Source organism: Neovison vison, chromosome 12 (genome assembly GCF_020171115.1).
Source record: "Neovison vison isolate M4711 chromosome 12, ASM_NN_V1, whole genome shotgun sequence".
Classification (NCBI taxonomy): Eukaryota; Metazoa; Chordata; class Mammalia; order Carnivora; family Mustelidae; genus Neogale; species Neogale vison.
The window spans coordinates 14,753,322-14,774,080 of record NC_058102.1 but is presented as its reverse complement, the minus strand read 5'-3'; the positions used below and the strand labels follow the sequence as shown (position 1 = coordinate 14,774,080).

Below are 20,759 nucleotides of genomic sequence, written 5' to 3'. Positions count from 1 at the left end.
GGAATTGAGTAAAAGTAGTAAAATGTATGAAACATGCATAAGGATGATAAACGTCAAAGAGAGGAGAGACAGTGATCTCAGGAAGCTGGATGACATGATCGAACCAGGAGGGGTGTGTGGTACTTAATGATGCTTTGTTTTTTTCCACTGGGTTGGGTGGTGAGCATATCGGTGTCATTGTATTACCTTTTCATTTTATGTGTGCCCTAAATTAATTTATTAACAGTAAGAGTTACTTAGCCAGTGTTTACAACAGCATATTTAGAAGGCCAGTTCTGGGATGTTAACAAGCATGATTTTTTGGAAAGTGGCAAGTAGCCCAATAAATTTGGGGAATACTGTCCTAAATAAAAATCAAATAGGGTTTTAAAAAACTCATGGGGCGTTTAACATCCTGGGTTTCTTGTAAGTCCCAAAGAAAAGGTTATCCTAGTTAAACACTTGAACAGACAGCAAGGGTTGGCGAGCTAGAGCTGTCTGCCTCCTGTTTTTTGTTTTTTTGTTTTTAAAGACTTTATTTATTTGTTTGACAGAGATCACAAGTAGGCAGAGCAGCAGGCAGAGAGAGGGGGAAGCAGGCTCCCTGCTGAGCAGGGAGCCCGACTCGGGGCTCGATCCCAGGACCCTGGGATCATGACCTAAGCTGAAGTCAGAGGCTTTAACCCACTGAGCCATCCAGGCACCCCTGCCTCCTGTTTTTATGGATGAAATTTCCTGGACCACCAGCCATACCCATTTGCTTATTACAGTCTATGGCTGCTTTCACACTTTGCTTTCACATGTGGCAGAGTTGAGCAGTAATAAGAGACCTTATGGCCCATGAAGCCTAAAATATTTGCTAGTTGGCCTTTTGCAGAAAACATTTGTGCACCCATCACAGAGCATCTTATGGGACCAGTGTCACTGGGAGTGTTGGAATTGTCCCATCTGAGCTTTGCCCTTCTACCACAGTAACTGGTGTGTGTATTTATGAACTAGTATCTAGGAGACCCCTTGTTCTTTTCTAGATTCCTTGGCAGATGATGTGTGTACTTTTCTCTTTGACTCTCCAGCACCCAAACCAATAGCTGGTAGGTACTTGGCACTTCCTGTGTGCTTCCCTGAATTGGTTTTCATTTAAAAACCCACTTGTGGAATGGCTTCATTAGGATACAAGAGTCCTTAGCTATAACACACCTATAAAATGCCTGTGCTTTGGATTAGACATGAGTTGGAAATTCTCCCACATGCAGCAACAGTCCAGGAGTGATCAGTCTGGGGCTGTTAGGGCAACACCATGCCAGGGACCCAGGCACCTTCCCTTCCATCCACCAGGACTTCCTTGCTTTAGTGGGAAGAGGGAAGGGAGAAGGATCAAGCAGACCCCAGAGATTGCCCATGTCACTTCCCTTCCTTCGTGTTGATCAGCGCTCAGTCATATGGCCACCTCTAATTGCCAGGAAAACCAGGGGAATGTCCGCTTTCTCTGGGCAGCTGTGTGCCAGCTAAAAATTCAGGTCTGGGGACGCCTGGGTGGCGCAGTTGGTTAAACGACTGCCTCCGGCTCAGGGCGTGATCCTGGAGTCCCGGGATCGAGTCCCACATCAGGCTCCCAGCTCCATGGGGAGTCTGCTTCTCCCTCTGACCTTCTCCTCGCTCATGCTCTCTCTCACTGTCTCTCTCTCTCAAATAAATAAAATAAAAAATCTTAAAAAAAAAAAAAATTCAGGTCTGACAACAATACATGGAGGAAATAAAGGACTCTCTGGAGGGCAGTAATCAGCCTCTGCCAAAAAGGGATACATGAAGCACTTGCCAAAATTAGGGGTGACTTTTCTCTGAAGGATAGGTCTCATTTTTGACTCTTTTAAAATAAGCCATGATGCCAAGACAAGAGATGGATGATGATGCCTCATGAGTTTCTACTCAAAAGAACGTGACAGCATCTTCAGAATGAGCACACTGGTTCATTCTCCTGAGTGTTTATAGCCCTTGCATTTGAGAGAGATCTTTTTTCACATATTTGAACGGACCCAAAATTTCTGTTTTGCGGGGAGGCAAAAACAGTGGGTTCTTCCACTAACTGGCCATCGGCTTCTGAGGAGGAGGAAGGTTCCAGGCCCCTTGGGATCTCTCATAAGACAGAAAAGATGGGCTGGGAGGAGGACGTGGAATCATACTTTCTTTACCTTCTCTGAAGCAGGTTAATGATCTGGCCCTTCTCTGTACTTCAGTAACAGCATTACACAGCAACGAGACACAATTTTTGGACAAAGATTTCTCCTAGGAACTTTGCACCATTACATGCCTCATTTGCTGCAATAATACAATTTTTTTTTTTCTTAAAAAGGTGCACGGAAAAAAAAATGTGCATGGAGATCTTGGTGTGACTTACTTCCACACAAAAGAGTCTCAAAGTGTTCATCTGTTTGCTACCCTAAAGAAAAGAAAAAACTTATCAGCTGGGGGCCTAGAAGCCTACAAAAAGGAATTTGACTTTTGGGGCAAACGTGTTGAGGAGGAGGTTCCGGGGGCTGGTATCCAAGTCAGGCCTGTCGTCCTCTGAATTGTCATTTCACGATTGATTTCTGAAGGCACCATTTTGTGGTCACGCTTACAGAATCCTGTAATGGGGACTTCTTGATCTATATGAGGTGATGCAAAAAAAATGTTATTACCGTCCACCAGGATTTCTCAACCTCAGCCTTTCTCAACTGTGGACATTTGGGGCTGGATTATTATTGGGGGGGGGGGGTTGCTGTGCACTGCAGGCTGTCAACAGCATCTGTCTACCTACCAGACACCAGCAGCCTGTCCTTAGCTGTGACCACCCAGGCTGTGTCCAGATTTTTGCCAGGTGCCCCTGGGGTGACAGAGGCACCCAGTTTGAGAATCGCTGCTCTACACAAGTCTAGGTGTCCATAGAGAGACTTGCCAAATGACCTTAGAGGAAGACACGAGTTCTGCTCCTTGATACATCGGGGACCCCTTCCAATTAGTTAACACCTCTGATCTTAGGAAGGTAAGGTGCTGGCCCCAGTGCCCTTGCTCTTGTTCAGCACTGACCTTCTGGGATTCTGCAAGCCAGAAGCTGCTTAGTGGGACTCGTGAGTGCAGGAGGACTTGAAAGAAAGCGAGACACGGGGAGAGGATCTGAGGTGAGGACACCGTGTGTGCAGGCAAGAAAGCAGTAAGGAGACGTGTATGTGGCATGGGCAGCGGGCCTCATTGGCTGAAATGGTGAGAAAGAAGAAATGGTTGGTGACCAAGAAATGGTTGCAAGAGGGCCTCGAGTTTGAGGCCCGTGCCCGGGAATTTATGTTTCTTTGGCCCCCCGCCCAGGACGTGGCATCTAGTAGTGAACGAGGCAGCATCTGAATAGCATCTAGTGAACACGGAAGACTTTCAGTAGCACAGACAGGCAGTGGGGTAGGGGTAGGGCGGGAGGAGCAGGGCTCCAGCAACAGCCTGCCTGGTTCTAATCTCTGTCCTACCATCTGCTGGCTCTGGGACCTAGTCTCTCTGGGCTAAGATACAGATAAATTCTGAAAGATGCAGTAAATTCTACAGGGTTAAAGTAAGGATTCTATAATATCATATATGTGAATGAGTGTATGTGTGTGTACATATATGTTACATGTATATAGACATGCATACGCCATCACATAATCATTCGCAGGTATGTGTAGGATACATTTTTATCTGTGTGTGCGTATATATATGCACAATTAAAATAGTTCCTGGCACACAAGAAATGCTTTGTGAAAAAAGAAAAAAAGGAATGCTTTATGTTATACTATTATTATTATTATCATTATTATTTGGGAACCATAAAATATTTTGAGTATGGAAGCACTTAATAGGTGTATCACACATAATAGGTGATCAGAATGAATTAATGAAGAATTCTTCTTTTTATTACTTTTTTTAAAATATTCTATTTTTTATTAACATTTCATGGATTATTCACCGCAAGGGTACAGGTCTGTGAATCGTCAGGCTTACACACTTCACAGCACTCACCATAGCACATACCCTCCCCGATGTCCATAACCCCACCCCCCTCTCCTTACCCCCTTCCCCCCAGCAACCCTCAGTTTGTTTTGTGAGATTAAGAATCTCTTATGGTTTGTCTCCCTCCCGTAATGAAGAATTCTTAACATATTAGTTCCTTAATATCTCTCTGTGAGTCTAGAGCTTGCCACATTCATCCTTCGCTAGTCCAGGGTCCAAACTCAGAGGCCCAGGGACAAGCAAAGAACACACGCGGGGACCCAGCACGATAGAATACAATAGAGAGGACTGGGCACAGGGGTGCCCCACATGAAAGTTATCTGTAGCCTGTTTTCAAACCGTGTGTCAGCCAGCAGCATAGGTCTTAGGACTGCCCTGGCCTAGAGTTTGCCCCTCAGCACCCAAGCCCTGCACATCTCCCTGCTCCCTGAAGTTCTCCTCCAGTCAAACCTCCTGCACCTCACAGCAAGAACAGAACGTGGCTTTCTTCTTTGACTCTTTGAGAACCACTGAGCTGCTTTGTGATAAAAGTATCAACCAGCAAATTCTTGGCCTTGTTCCCTCCACCTCCCCAGGTTGACCTCATCCAGATGCCCAATAAACTGAGAAGCTAGAGCCGGGGATGGCAGGGAGCATCTGCAGGCCTGATGCACCCCTCAGGACACCCCCCCACCCCCTGCCAAGGCAGCCTGGCAGCCACAAAGACGCTGAGAGCACAGTCTTGCTTTTGTCCTGTGGGTCACCAGATCCTTATAAACAAAACCCAGGAAACTGCTCTCCTACATACCCTGTAGGAATACTTACCTTGCCTTGGACCTGCAGGTGCTCATATTCTTATCTGGAGACACAGAAATTAGGAAATGGGAGGAAGCAGCCAAATCTGACCCTTTCATTTCAAGGAAATGTATATTTCTGTTCTGATGCATTAGGAGAGGAGCCCTAACGGGCAGTTTCTTTCTTAGCTCCTGTGTAAGTTAGATGGCAAGAGCATCTCCAAGTACGGAGATTTAACTAAACTAGATGTTTATTTCTCCGCCGTGTAATAGTTCATCCAGGGCAGGCCAATGGGGCGGCTCTGCTCCACAAGATCCCTTGAAGACCCTCAACCCTTCCGTCTTGTTGCTCGATGGCTCCTTGAGAGCAGGTGTCAGCAAACTGTGGCCCTTGAGTCAGTCTGGTTTGTTTTTTTAAATGAAATGCTATGGGAGCACAGCCACACCCATTTGTCTATGGCTGTCCTCTAGCCTAAAGCTGAAAATAGTGACGACCTCTCTCACTCAGAAAAAGTTGACCCGCGCTGCCCTAGTGCATTCGGCTCACCTGTGTGGTCAGCGCTGGGATGTAGGCAGGTCTGCTTATCTGCTGGGGAGGGGGAGATGGGACTATTATCCCAGGGCTAGAATATTCTTTTTAAGCACATGACATAGACAGTGGTGTGCTGGTGCAAGTTCCACAGCAGGACAGCAGGAGCCGTGGCTTGTGGTGTCTGCCGGCTCCCGTGGTGTAAATGCTTCCACGATGGCTGATTTCAGGCTGACAAGGAGATGTCGCCAACCCAGAACGGGGAAGATACACAGCACTGGCTTTCCCAGCCAGTCCGAGCTGGCTCCCGCTCCCCAGCAGGACATGCAGGTTTCCTACGTCCCTTCTGCTCATGTGTGTTGGTGTGAACTTTAGCCAAATGGCTGTCACCGGCCACAAGGGGAAATAGAATTTCTAACGGGACAGCCACAAGCCGTGCCAAAAGTCAAAGAAGGCAGAAGATTCTGTGCCACTCTAAGAGGAGGGGTGGAGAACGCATGCTGGGAGACAGCACTCCTTGCCACACATCTTTTCCCAGATGATCCTCTTGGCCATGAACAAGAGTTTGAGTGATGTAAGAGCAAAAACAGAGACACTCAAGGGTTGTGATGGAGGAAAGGGGGGAAAGCTGCTGCCTAGGAAGGAATGGTTCATGAGCACCAGAAAACATGGGATCAACTCAGAGAATGTCCATGCTTGGAGGCCCCCAAGATCTTGACTAGCCCCACAGCCCCATTTTATGGAGGAGAAAAACTGACATTGTTGGAGGAAATGCGGTTTATCCAAGGTCACGCAGCTGATGGGGGATACAGCCACGACTTAAAACCACATTTATCTGAGCTTTTACCCTGGCCCTATTCCGCCTTCCAGTTGCTTTCAGTACTGTTTCTTTAAGGGGCGCCATGTTGCTCTTGCCTGGCCAAGCTGAGACCTGGCCTCAGAATCCCCCACACCACACTCCAGCAGCCATACGGGCGAATCAGAGTTCGTGCCTGAGATGAACCCTGTTTTGCATGCCTGGCTTGGGTGTGGTCTCAGAGCCAACACGTTGGCCCTTGTTCCTGAAGAGGTGCTGGGGGCGTTGACAGTCCGTGACGTTTCTGTTGCATTTCAGATGGCTGACCAATGTCCACGTCTTCTAGAAAGTCATAGTCTCTGTCAGCATCACACATCCCACATTTCCTAGGCATGTGTCCCTATGCCAACAGGTCTCTAGAGTAGCCAGAACAGGTTCATGTGCACAGTCTGCCTTGTTCCCCCACAAAACACAAACGCATACATCCTGTTCTCCCCATGTTAGAGATGGGGAGGCAGAAGCCCAGAGAGAATGCGGAGACTTGCCCTCGGTTATGCAGCCAGGAACTAGGCTGTTTCGGGATATACATCATCAGTAGTTCTCTCTGCCACCCTCAGCGAGCTTCCTGGGGTCCAGATAAATGAAATCAGCATCATTGTCTCCTCGACATCATACATCTCTCTGGTATCCCACCAAGGAACATGAAAGGCCGGCTGTTGGGAGTCTCAGTTAGGACTTAGAGTTAGGGTTAAGCTCCTCATTTTTCTCCTGGACCCCTCCGTTTTCCATTATGTGGTCACGACTGCAGCCAACAGCCTGCTTCATGTCCTTCCCTGTGCAGCCTGTGAGGGCAGGGCCAGGTCCGGCCAGCTCACTGCTGGTCCCAGCTCCTGACCCTGACCTGCCTGCTGCTGGCGCTCAGGAAACAGTACATGGGAATGAATGAATCGTGACATTTCCCCCAGCCAGGGTAGGATTGGAGGCAGAAGGAGCCAAGTGACTTGAAGGCAAAATAGTTAATTTCACTTGGTTGCTGCTTCCTCATCGGTAAGATGGGGATATGGGAGCCTGCCTTTTGGGGTTCCTGTGAGGGTCGAAGCAGGACATGAATATGGGCTCAGCAGTCAGACCAGCAGGGCTGAATGACAGCTCTGCCACCTATGAGCTGTGTGACCTCGGGCAAGTGACAGAAGCTCGTGCCTCAGTTTCTCCGTCTGTAAAATAAAGACAACAGTGGGATTATTTGGAGGATGAGGTGAGCTCTTACATGGGAAATGTCTAGCACTGGGAAGGCTATCTGTAAATGCCATTGTTCGGATTGACTATATTGTGTTAGGAAAACTGCAAATCTTTACTCTTTCTTTGACTACTGTTAAAAAAGGCAACTAATGTGACTTGGGAACCATACTATAAAGCAGATCACAGGTCCTGGGGCCCAAGCACCAGAGGGGGACTGCACCCCCCACCCAGAGTCATCCCCACTGTGGGTAAACACCTCTGTCTGTGCCCTACGATCGCGGGCACTGGCATCTTCCATGACAGCAGGGCAGAGCGGCTCCACCCCTCCCACAGCCCGCCTCCCCCACCCCTGCAGGTTGACCCCTGGCTGCTGCCTCTGGGATGGGCCTGGGAAGCTGCTCTGTCCCAGACTGCCAGCCTGCTGGTAAGACCAAGGTGGGCAAGAACAACAACACGGAAAGGGAAGTGAGAAGCCTCGGGAACGAGAGCAGAGAGCTCTTGCAAACAAGGCCCCGGTGAGGGCTGGGCTCCACGGCGGCTGGAAAGAGCTGTGGGGGCAAGGAAGGACCTGCCCTGGGACTGAAGAAGCGTGAGTGGGAGGGTAGGGAATGGGGGACTTCCAGATGCCTAGTTAAATCCCGGGAAAGAGGACCTACATTCACCAAACAGTGTGCATATACAAATACAAACAAGTATGCATTCTGTGTGCAGTTATCACACACGGTGCTGAGTGGCTCCAAAGCTTTATTTCTTAATCCTCATCCCAGATAGAGGCGGAAGCCCCAGCGTTACCGTCCCTGCTTTGCAGATCGGAAAATAGAGGCTTAGACTGGTTAGTTTCCCTGCCCAAGGCAGCAGTCTTGAAGCACGGGGCAGGGAGGGAGGGGGGTGGTGGTCTGAACTCAGGTCTGAAGCAGCAGGTTCTGCCTGCTCTGTGGGAGACAAGCTTTGCTGTCAAACACTCAGACCCAAGCCTCAATTTCCTTGTCCAGAAAATGGGAATAATGATAACAATGCCTTCAAGGGGAAGTCAGTTGAAGTGGTAGGAATTGAACACTCAGTATGGTGGTTGGCACACAGAGAGCATACAGTAAGGGCTGGCTTCTTTTTTACTGGTGAGGGCAGGTCATGGTTTTGGGGACTGTTTGGGACTTTGAGGTTCAGATCCCAGAGTCATGCACAGAAGCCCAGGGATTGCCAGCACCTTGCTAAGAACTGGGCTGTGCAGAGCACTTAGTGGGACAGACTCCAGAGCCAGACTGCCTGGGCTTAAATCCCGACTCCTACTTATTAGCTGTGTGACAACGAACAAGTTAATTAATCTCTCTGTGCCCCGTTTTTCCCTGTCTGTAAATTTGATAACAATAAAGCCTTCCTCGTGGGGTTATTGTGAGAATTAAAAATGTTAACACTTGCCAAAAGTTATAATATGCCTGGTACGTGGTAAGAACGTGTATTTGTTAAGTCGGTAAGATATGTAAAAATGTTAGTGTCTCCATGTTACACGTGAGAAAATGGAATGAGACCGAGTTACCTGTGCAAGGTTAGGTGCACAGCATAAGCAGTTAATAACAAACCCAGCCTGGCAGGCATCCAAGCCACATCCTTGGAGAGGGGCTTCTAGACTCATCGCTCAGGGAGCCTGGGAACTGCCTAGCACCTTCCAGCATCAGTGGGGTCAGGATTGGTCCTGGGGGTAGGAGAGAAAAGAGGGGCTGGGAGCCTGGCTGGGCAGCCCCCAGCATCCTGAGTGGCTCTGCTCTACCATTTCCTGCTTGTTGAAATGTTCCAGAAACTGTGCTTTCTTCGAGCCTGACCCCATCCCCCTCCCTTTCCAACCCCTGTCATCACTTACAGTTTGCTTGCAAAACCATGCTGAGGCCTGGCAGCTTTTCTGGGGGCCAAGGTCTCCCCACAGGGAAAAGGACTGCCTTTATTCTGGTGGAATTTCTTAGCTGCAGTGTCTCCTTTGAAACCTTAAGAAGCATGATTACTACAGTGTTCTTCAGTCTCCAAGTCTCTGTATTTGGTCCTTCCAAATACAGTGAGTTCTCTCCAGGCTACGCCTTGCCTTGTGATTTACCGTAACGATTATGATATGCGATCGTGAACACTTCATGAGAACTGTGTGCAAAGCTCTGTACCTTGCTAAGCACCATACGTGGATTGTCTCATTTAACCCACATCCGAAATCCTAGGACGAAGGTGTTCTTACTAAACTCATTTTACAGAGGAGAAAGCTGAAAATCAGAGAGGTTAAGGAACCTGCCCCAAGATCACACAGCCGCTGAGTGGCAGAACTGGGAACCAGAGTTCATGCTCACAACTCCCATGCATGCTAGCTTTAAAAATGAATATATGAATAAAATGGGTCTGAGGCCTCAGCTGCTTGCCTGTGTCAGTGGGAGTTCATCAAGAGACCAGCAGAAAACATCATACCCCTCCCCAGTGCTACCTCCTTCCCAGGGGACCAAAGTCAACCCAATCGCTTGCTGTGCTGGGGCCTCCTTGGAAAACATCTTTCTGAAGTCACATTCTTGAAGGGGTAGACAATATCGAGGCAGTCTCTCGGGGCCAGGGCCCTTGAGAAATCAGAGAAATTGACTACTTCCATAGCTGACCTCTTACTTAAATTGATCAGATTTTTTATGGCGTCATTGAAAGCCACTGGAGGGGGAAACCACAGAGTTGATCCCCTTCTGGTGAAGCCCCAGGGGACCGGCCTCATAGATTTCTGCATAAATTAGTCCCACCCTTCGGGAGGTGCATGTATTTGCCAGGCCCCAAGGGGACCTATTGGTCTTCCGTGGCAGATCCTTCCAGGCCCTTCAGAACGAGTAAATGGATCTCCGAGCCGTGTTTACAAGAGTGCTGCAGGAATTTCAGTGTTGCAGAGGTAAATTTTCTAACAAACCAGGTTGAACAGAAAGCCACGTTTTCACAAGCCTTTACGGAAAATGTTTCTTACTTGCTTTAGCTGGTAACATTGAGTAACCACAACCATTACTCACTTTGTACGACTGAGGGATTCTTGAAAAACAGGTGTTTCCCGGGACCTGCTGTCGGGGAAGGGAGGGAAAAGTGGGACAGGATGAGGCCAGAGAGGGAGACTAACCACAGGAGATTCTTCATCTCGGGAAATAAACTAAGGCTTGCTGGAGGGGAGGAGGGTGGGCAGGATGGGGTTGGCTGGATGGTGGACATTGGGGGAGGTACGTGCTATGGTGAGTGCTGTGAAGTGTGTAAGACTGATGAATCACAGACCTGTACCCTGGAGCAAATAATACATTGTATGTTAATTAAAAAAAAAGAAGAAGAAGAAAAGGCAGGTGGTGCAGGGCTTCGCTCTCGGTCAAGACCGAATGCTTCAGACACGGAAGAGGCACCACAGGACAGATGTGGTCCTGCCCCCAGGAGGCTGAAAACAAACTGTAAGATAGACAGAAAGAATGGAATGCAGTAGTCACAGATTGTGAACAGTGCTAAGAAAGGGGAGGAGGAAGTTGGCCAGAGATGGGGTGTGGAAAGGCAGGAAAAGGGGGTGCCCTCCTTAGAAGGCCTCCTTTGGACATGACATTCGGGGGGCGAGAAGGAGCCAGCCCCGCAAAGAGCCAGGAGAGGGAAGAGCGAGAATAAAGCCTGCGAGGCAGGAGAGACGCTGGCCAGCGGAGGGCGGCACCTGCTGAAGGATGGGCGGGGGAGGGGGGGGGGTGCTCCACCCCTGCAGAGCCTGCCGGGCAGGCCCCGGGAGCTGGATTCTAGTCTCAGTACAGGGGAAGGCATGGGAAGGTTTTAAGCGGAGGGACCACACAGTCTTATTTACAGTCTAAGTTCACTCTCGCGTGAGAGACTGCTTTGAGCACCCGGGTAGCTCTGTCGGTTGAGTCTCTGACTCTTGATTTCGGCTCGGGTCCTGGTCTCAGGGTCCTGGGATGGAGCCAGGCATCAGGGGCTCCCTGCTCGGTGCGGAGTCTGCTTGTCTCCCTCTCCCTCTGCCACTTGCCCCACTCAGGAGCATGCGGTCTCGCTGTCTCACTCTTTCTCTGAAATAAACAAATCTTTAAAAGAGAGAGAGAGTCTGGTTTGGATGGAGAGCAGAATGGAAGCAGACAGACCAGTGAGGAGGCCACTGCACTCATCTAGATGAGAGGCCGGTGTTTGGAAGCCAGGCCGCTGGAGAGCAGTGGATGGATTTGGAATTGGGGCGGCAAAATCACCCAACTGATGCCATGGCCATGAGCATGGGAGAAGGTTCTGGTCTGAGCATCTGGGAGCTCAGGGGTGCCATTCACAGAGGGACAGGATGACTGGGGGACAGGTTTGGGAAGTTGGGGGGTGGTGGATATATTTAGAAAAAGTTGCAAAAAAAAAAAAAAAAGAAAAGAAAAAGTTGAATTTCAGACACGCAGTACTATATGGGCTCGTGCTTACCAGCTCTGTGACAGGGGCAGGTTCCTCAGGTCTAGAACGGGGCTCCTGAGAGCCCTTATTGTGGGCTGGTCGTGATGACTGTATGACTTCATATGCGGAAAGAGCTTAGATTTCAATAATAAGAACACGTTAGCTTCCTATAATAACAATTATTATCATCACCATCTTAGCTACAGTAATTTCCTTGCCATTTGTCTCTTTGTAATTAAAATCAAGGGCCTCTGTAGCTGGAAAACACTTGTGGTGATGTTCTTGGAGTTACTGGCTTATGAGTCTGGGCTCTCAGGGAACATGGGGTGGGGGGGTCTGTGTCTCCCTTCTCCTAGCCCCCTATCGTGGTGCCTACACGCAGTGGGTGCTCAGTGTACATTTCTCCAGTCATGTGGAATTCAACTTGACTCCAGGAAAAAAAAAAAGAAATGCTTATTTGAAAGAGTCAGTCAAGCATGGAGGATAGCAGAAGGGACTTAGACATAGACAGGGGAGAGGAAACTGCAAATTCACAAACAATGACAATTTGTAGCATCTTTGCTCTCAAGAAGGAGGCCCTTGATTTCACAAATCAGCCTCTTCCGGGACTAGAAAATGGTCTTCTAGAAGAAAAGTTTTCCCTACCTGCCACCCAGTCAAGACTCCAGACATGGCCACACAACACATGCAGACCCCAACACTTCCCTCTCCAGAAGCCTCTATTTATGCCTCAGAACCTGGCCCTGTTGCTCTCATCCTCTTTGCTCTGTCCTGTCCATTCAGCCTGGACCTTTTTGGGGGGAGAACTTAGATGCAGCCCATTACCACACTGGGAATTTCCTCTCTTCCCCTGGAGATGCTGGCTGGGATCCGTGGTCTCTCCTTGCGTTCTTTTCAAATCATGGCAGGTGGCTCTAGCTGCCCCCAAATTTTAAAAAAAAAAAAAAAATTCAAAAAAAATTTAATTTCAATTTCAGAATTAAACAGCGAATAGCGTTCTAGTGTACTAGAACTTTTATTTGCTAAATCTGGCAACCCTCACTGTGAGAGTCCCAAATCCAGAGCCCCATGCATCACGCCTTATGGCACAAACCCCATCGCATCTTGATGCTGAGACCCAGGGTCCCTCTGTCCTCCCCTTCCCCTCAGCCACCTGCGGAGCCCTAGAGCTTCCCTGGTGAGTCCTCCAACAGCAGTGCTTGGTCTTGTCTCCCCTGCCTGCCGTGTAAAGGTCTTAATCCTGGAGTTCAGGGTCCTGGCCAGCTGTGGGTTTTCTTGGTCCCTCCCCGTGCTCATACAAATAGGCCCCTGGAGGCCTAACCCCACACCCAGCTCCTGAGCTGTGCCTGCAGACTACACCCCACATCCACACCAAGCTTTCGAGGCCTTGCTCCGGTTTCTATCCTCACTGCATCAGCGCCCCCTGGTGGCCGGAAGCAAACTCTTACTGCCTCCTGTCCAGAACCCTGCCATCTCCTACCCTGGGTTCCTAGTTCGTGGTGGCCTTCTCCCCAGGCAGAGATGAATGTACATCACAAACCAAACCAAGAGTCAAGCACATACCCAGCCCACCCACTTCTGAGGCTCCCTTTGTGGTTCGCCCCTCAAGGGCTCTCCCCCAGGTCCTAGGCTTACTGATAAAGAGGAACCTCGGTGCCATAAACTTTCTGGAACAGTAGCCCCTCTCCTGTCCTCCAAAGATAAAAAAGAACATTGTTCCCTCACAGACTTAACCTCTTCTTATGCCACAAGGTGGCTTAGTTAGAAGCCGCAGTGGGAGGAGACAATCTTTCCTTTCCTCAGTTTCCACCCTCTGAATTAGCAAGGAGAGGGGGATAGAAGGGGGTCTGGGACAGTGTCTCCTATAGGTTGCTGGCTGGGTGGTCCTAGGCAAGTCCTTTATCTGTATGCTTATCTCCATGGTTAATAGAGGGGTAATGATAGTCCTTGCCTTTAGAGGTTGTGCGGGGATTGAACAAACAAACTCACTTTGAGAGTTTAGCAGAGCGCCTCACCCGTAGCAAACACTCAGTAAAACAGAGGAAGACAGATGAGCCCGTTACAAAGGACCAAGGATCAAGACATCCCTATTTTAATTGGAGCCTAGGAACGGGCCATTGACGTGGAAAATGCAAAGGATCCTTGGTGCTTTCTAGCTCTCCTGGTCCTCCAGGACCAGTTCCTGGGGAAGCCGCTGCAACCAACTGATCATCTCTCCCTTCCTTAGGGCCGACGATTGCTTTTGTGCTTCTCGAAAGCTGGACGCAGTGGCCATCGAAGCCAAGTTTAAGCAGGACCTGGGTTTCCGGATGCTGAACTGTGGGCGAACGGACCTGGTGAAGCAGGCAGTGTCTCTCCTGGGGCCCGATGGGATCAACACCATGAGCGAACAGGTACAGGGCCCGAGAGTCTGAGCGAACACCCCCCACCCCTCCAGCAGGTGCGCAGCCCCATGTCCCAAGATGGCTGCAGCAGCAGGCCCTGGACACACACAGACCCACACGCACGCACGCACGCACGCACGCACTCCCCCTGCTGGTGACTTAGGGTCACTTTTTAAATTTTATTTTATTTAGTTAGTTTTAGTTTTTAAAATATAAAAATATCCTTGTTCATCCTTATAGAAGTTGCACATGATCGTTGCAGCTGAAATGGAAAATAGAGAAAAATAGGCCTATTCCAGAAAGGAAATAATGCCATCACCCAGATAGCCGTCATTTATATTTAGCATGTGTCCTTCAAGTCCTTTTTTCAGCGTGGTTAAAATTAGTTCTCTGCCTGCCTGTCTGTTACTGCATCACAGAACAACTCCAGGAGTATTTTTACCAAACGTTGAGATACACAGAAGTCGTTCTGGAGAGCCCTAGGAGGCACCTCAGAGATCGACAGCTGTCCCCCAGCCCCTGAAACTGAGGGGTGGTGAGAGGCTCATGTGTCTACCAGTCCAGAGACACCCTGTGGTTGAAGATGTCACGGACAGAGAAAACAAACAGCGGTTTTCAATGTGAGCCCCAGATGGAGAGTCACAAGGGACAGATGGAGCTGTTTCTCATACGGACAGCTCATGCAGCAAGTTCCAGGGAAAGAACAGCAGCTAAGAATTTTCCTGGGCAGCGAGGAGTCCTAACACACACACACACACATGCACACACACTCTCTTATATTTTTTTAAAACAGGGAATTATAAAATCTTGCCTTTCCCAATAATGTATATTAAAAGTACTTTGCAGTATCATTAAATATTTTATTAAATCGCTTTTTTTTATTAAATCACTTTTAATGGCAACATGAAATGGTCATGTTATTTATTCAGTTTACTATCCTTGGTTGTTAAATATTTAGATTGTTTCTAATTACTTACGTCAATAATGCTGAGTTAAACACACAAGTCTTTGTTCAAATCCCTGATTGTTTCATTAGGGAGGGTTTTTTTTAACTGAAGTATAGTTGACACAGTGGTTTCAGGAGCACAAAATAATGATTCTACGATCCTGTATGTTATGCTATGCTCATCATTAGGGAAATTCTTAAAAGTGGAAATAGTGGCTCAAACACATCAACCTTTCTAAAGGTTCTCAGTCTCAAATTACCTTCCCAGAGACTTCGTTTCCTTATACACACCCTCCAACAATGTATGTGTTTCCCTGTTAATCTTTTACTTACCTTGTGCGAGGATTTCACTGGAGCCTTACTATCTTCTTTATTTAGAAGAGCTCTTTACATATTAGACATATAACCCTTTGTTATAATATGACAAATATGTCTCAATTTATTGTCTGCCTTTCAATTTTGTTTATACTGTTCACAATTTTATGTCCTCAACACTAATGATTTTTGTTTGTGATTTCTTCCATTACTTTTACACCTAAAAACAGATCCGATTAGATGTCTTTTGTGGTTTTAATTTTTTTTATCTATATCTGTAGTCAAACTAGAAATTATTTTGGTGTATGGTGTGAGATAAGGCTCTAATTGGCATGTTTTTCCGAAGAGCCACATTTACAGCACTATTTATTGCAAAATCTGTCCCTTTCTTCTATTGGCTATGGAAGTTCAAAATTAGCAGGAGTCACAAGCAAATAGGGAATTCCTAAAAGCCATTCCTCATCTCTTGCCTTTTGCTTGTAAATGATAATGTCAAACCACACGTCAGTGGTGGAGGCAAGCTCAGAGGCATCCAATTTCCCTCGACACTGACCAGCAGCTTATATAAAGCAAAGATGACACTTGTTTTATTGTGAAGAAGAAAATGTCAAGGACACAGTGTTTATGAATTAGGTAGTTTGAACTGATGTTGCAGAATCCAGAAAGTTCCTAAGACCCTTAAGTTGAAATCAGCCACTTGTTTTAGCAAACACTCTTAGATCGACTGTTCCTTACAGATGAAAATACTCCAACTTAAGCAAAAATAATTGCAAAAAAAAAAAAAAAAAAAGGAGGGGGACAATTCATCTGCCCCCACTTTTTGTTTCCATTCTGGTTTTCAAAACTTGGAGGATTGTAACCTTGAGAGTCCTAGGGCAGCATTATTTTTTTTTAAATATTTTATTTATTTATTTGACAGACAGAGATCACAAGTAGGCAGAGAGGCAAGCAGAGAGGCAGGCAGAGAGAGAGAGGGGAGGAAGCAGGCTCCCCGCCGAACAGAGAGCCCGATGTGGGGCTCGATCCCAGAACCCTGGGACCATGACCTGAGCCGAAGGCAGAGGCCTTAACCCACTGAGCCACCCAGGCTCCCCCGGCAGCATTATTTTTTTAATGCTGGATTTTGAATACAAGCATAGTCACCTACACGCAGGTGAGAGTTTCCATTTGTTGAGTGACAAAGCCACCGTGTAAACCCTCTCCATTCTCTGATTTTTAACCCGCTGCAGGGCATGACCCCCCTGATGTACGCCTGCGTCCGTGGGGACGAGGCTATGGTTCAGATGCTGCTGGATGCCGGAGCTGATCTGAATGTCGAGGTGAGGGGGCAGAGCCCTGCAGAGCCCCTGGGCCTGGCCGTCCCCAGAGGTGGGAAATGAGCAGGGGGCGGGGGTGCTTTTGCTCCCGAGAGCCACCACTGAGGGTGCTCAGTCCAGCAAAATAGGTCAGACCAGCTGGTGGATTTCCTCCAGCCCAAGGCCCCAGCCCAGCCACACTCCAAGGGGCTGCGAGCATGTACATTGCATTTTAAAACAACCAGCAGAGCTATAGGGAACACCGGCTTTCCTTTGCTTCAGCCAGACTGAGTCCGATTCTTACTGCTGATCCATTCCTTTGGGGATTGGGAGGGAGAGTGCTCTCCTGAGCCATTAGCCCTTTCTGCCTAATACAGAGCTGATCCGTGGACCCCCGACCCGAGGTGTCACTCCCCCAGATCTTCCATCCTCCCAACCAAATCCTGATTGGCTCGCCCATTGGCCAAGCGGAAGCCCGGGGGCCTTAAAGCCAATAGCAAAGCTTCCTAGAGGCAGTGCGATGTGTACAGCGGATAGCACACCCCACGGGCTTTAGAATTTGACACTCAGGCTCAAATTCAGAAACTCCAGAGTCTTAGCAACTTACTTTTGTGCTTGGGCGGGTGGCGTAACCGTTTGGAGCCCCCGCGGCCCCATCCGCAGCAGGAAAAGCATCATCACACACATCTCAGGGTTGCTGGAAGAATTAAATACAAAGGGTACCTAGCCTAAGTTTGGGGCTCAGTTAATACCGGTTTCCCCCCTCCCCCAATATACCATGAGGCTTGTAATAGGTGAATTCACGCTTTTTGACCGTGTTCTATCCTGTCTGTCTGGCAGCCAGCTCTTGGCAGCCCCAGAGGCTGGAAAGGTTGGCACGCTGCGATCCCAGCTCAGCAGCCCTATGAAGCCCTGTTAGTTCAATATCAGATGTTCTCATAGTTTTACTACCGGGCTTTTTTTTTTTTTTTCATTAGGTATTTTGATATTCCTCTGAGGAAAACAGGCAGTAGACACAGTTTTGCCTCCAGACCATTTTAGATATTACAAGTTTCAAGTATTGGGGACTTTCTTGCCCGCTACGAATCCCCCAGCACCGTGCAGACCCCTGCAAGGGCTCCTGATCTTTGGGTCCTTGGTGGGCTTCTCTGGTCCTCTCCGGCCCATCCCATGGCTCTCAGCTCAAGGCCTCCCCTCCCTCAACCCCCTGGCAGGTGATGAGTGAACTCAGCTGCTCTGAATGAAACTGGCATCACGGCTAGATGGCCCCAGGGGTGTTCGGGAGAAAAGCCATGTGTGGGCGCCAGTCCTGCAGACCCCAGCCTTCAGCTGCCCTGCTGCCTCTCGTTTGGCCTAGGGTGTGTTGAGGCCCCATATTGAAAGACTGAGGTCAGGTTGCTCACCCACAGTGTGTCCAGGAAGGGCCTGTGCCCAAGTTTCCAGCAGCATCAGGGTCCTTGTCTCCCAGGAAGCCAGCCAAAGAGTGAAATGAGGACAGGTCAGGTGAGCTGTGACCAGATGGGACTGTCGTTCCATCCGATGGGTGGTGACCACCCCTGGCTTGAGAGCTCGAGGCAGAACTCACCTTGCCTGAGGTTTGCTGCTGCTGAGAATTTCCCCTAAAGGTGTGGATGTCGTGGTCCAGCCTCTCCTGCTCTCTGCCATGCCTTGGCCCTCTGAAGCACCACCCTTCCTTAAGCAGAAAGAGGGGGCAGGCTGGGGAGCTGGCTCATGGTAGCTGCCATCACAGCTTCTCCAAGGTACCTTAGAGGAGGTCCATGGCCATCAATTTAACTCCTTTCAGGTGAGAAGCAAGAAGGCGTCCTTCTGATGCACAGAGGACTTAAAGTCACCAGCCCGCTATCACCAACATTTCCCCAGGCGCTCCCAGGATGCCCTTCTGTACATCTCTAGCCCACGTGTCCAGCCACAGATAGGTCAGATTTGCTAGTCGAAATACTGTCAAGGTCACATTTTGAAAATAACTTCAATTTGTTTATAGGTTGTCAGTACTCCTCATAAATATCCATCCGTCCACCCCGAGACCCGCCATTGGACGGCTCTGACTTTTGCTGTGTTGCATGGACATATTCCTGTAGTTCAGGTATTAATGGATTTCCCTATCCACGTCTGACCTTTAATTTTACCTCCTCCATTATGCAAATCTGTACCTCTCCCGGCATGCACATCCCCTAAGGGATTCATATTGGTTAATTGCAACAGAGTATAGCACATTCATATCATATAAACACAAATATCATATGTAATGATCTATATGGCCTGGCTTTAACCAATATGAAATGATCACAGACCCACACGCAGCCTCACACACACGAGTGGCACACGGACAAAGCTGTTCCTGGTTGCTCGGGGGTGGGGCCTGAGCTGTGATGTTGTGGATTTGCTCATTTTGCTTGTCATAATGTGAACGTAAGATTTGACTGGTGTGAGACCTTAGAACTTCCCCTTAGGTGTGACCCTGGTGTTTGTGGAGAGTCTAGTGGTTTCTAACCAGTGGAAAGAAGCATGCCCAAGTCACCAAGGGAGTGGTTCTAAAGGACACTTACTGGGACACTCCTTATTGAGAATCTGATCTCAGAGGTCTAGAGTAGGGCCTTTGCACGGGCCTTCTGAAACAGCCCCCCCTGCCCCAGGTATAGAAAGATGTCCTCATCCAAGGTCCTCTGGGCATTTAAGTTGTATTGCTTGAACTCTTTGGTTGTTGTACGGTTAGTGTTCAAGGACGAGCCATCCAACACATCCTAGATCTTAAACTTGGTCTTCAGTGCTTCTGGAAAAAAAAAAAAAAAATCAGCATCCAGGTCCATTACCCCTTCTGGCCTCATAGAGCTGAGTTTTGGGTACATCAGGAACACTTGCTTTTATGTCATCTGAGACTCTTAGAGGTCTGCAGAGCAGGAAAGAGTGTTCCAGGGACCACTGGGCAATGCTGGAGATCCACAGGAATCTTTTGTTGTTTCCTCGGTCATGGGACTCCTTCAGACAGATCCAAGGTCATGTTCCAGGAGGCGGAGTGTAGGACATGTCACGCTGAGAGCTGACTTCTGCCTGTAGAATGTCATGCCCAGTTCACTCCTGGGAGAGGGATATAGGAAAGAAGGGACCAGGGGGGTGGCCTAATGGATACAAATGCCTTCCCTTAAAGCGCAAGGGGCATCCTCAAGCCTTGAAATCAGGAGGAGGAGGAGCGGAAACCAAGCAAAGCCAAACAGAAGTCAGGCCACCTCTTCCCTGTGGGTACACAAGGCACGGAAAGCCCTCAGCCGCCCTCTCCCAGCTGTGCCCTCAGGGAGCCCTGGATAGGGAGTAGAGAAGGCGGATTGCTCCCCCTCTTTTTCCAATAGCAGTGTTGAGAAGCATTCACTGTGAGCGAGATCCAGCATGGACAGCCGCCATCTCTAAGAAGCCCAGTATCTTTGGGAATGCATAGAACAGAGTAAACTCCTTGAAGCTCACTCTGTATCTTTGGGAATGCATAGAACAGAGTAAACTCCTTGAAGCTCACTCTGCCACTTAATTAATTGATCTAGCTGGCCAGGAAACTTGCTCAGCTGTCCTCGGAGCTACCCAGAGTGTTCTAGAAGGGACTCGTGGCCCTGGTTGGCCCAGGTGGTCCCCGAAGTCCTTCGGAACTCAAGATTCTGTGGTTCTAAGAGACCACACTAATGCTTTCCGAGGCTTTGTGTGCCAGACCCAAAAAGGGAGTCTTCCAGCACTCTGGCGCTGTGAGCACCGAAGGCAGTGCTTCTAGAAACTTGAACATACATATCAATCCCCTGGCGATCTTGCTGAAATGCAGACTCGCATTCAGTTGGTCGAGGCGGGGCCCGAGAGCCAGCATTCCCGACAAGCTCCCAGGCGATGCTGATGCTGCTTTCCGCGGACCACACTTGGATAGTCCGAGCTCCTAGGAGATTCAAGCAGCTGTCCGTTCACCGTCTGGCGTCCAGCTGCCCTCGCCTTGTGCCCATGGCCCCTGACCCAGAGGGAGGGCAGGAACCCTGGCATCGCACTGACTTCCACCAGCTTTTCCTCATGCGTGTCCTCACCGTGCATGTCCTCAAATG

The 20,759-nt window shown here is 48.8% G+C and overlaps 1 protein-coding gene across 4 annotated transcripts in view; it reads left to right on the top strand.

Moving 5' to 3' along the window:
• The window catches only part of BTBD11 (BTB domain containing 11), a 290,646-nt gene that overhangs the window by 227,649 nt on the left and 42,238 nt on the right, over nucleotides 1-20,759 (top strand). For all 4 annotated transcript variants that reach the window (XM_044227574.1, XM_044227573.1, XM_044227575.1 and 1 more), the window contains 3 exons: nucleotides 13,959-14,124; nucleotides 16,606-16,695; nucleotides 18,674-18,775. In XM_044227574.1, coding sequence (XP_044083509.1) covers nucleotides 13,959-14,124; nucleotides 16,606-16,695; nucleotides 18,674-18,775 — 358 coding nt within the window. The remainder of the gene's footprint in view (nucleotides 1-13,958; nucleotides 14,125-16,605; nucleotides 16,696-18,673; nucleotides 18,776-20,759) is intronic.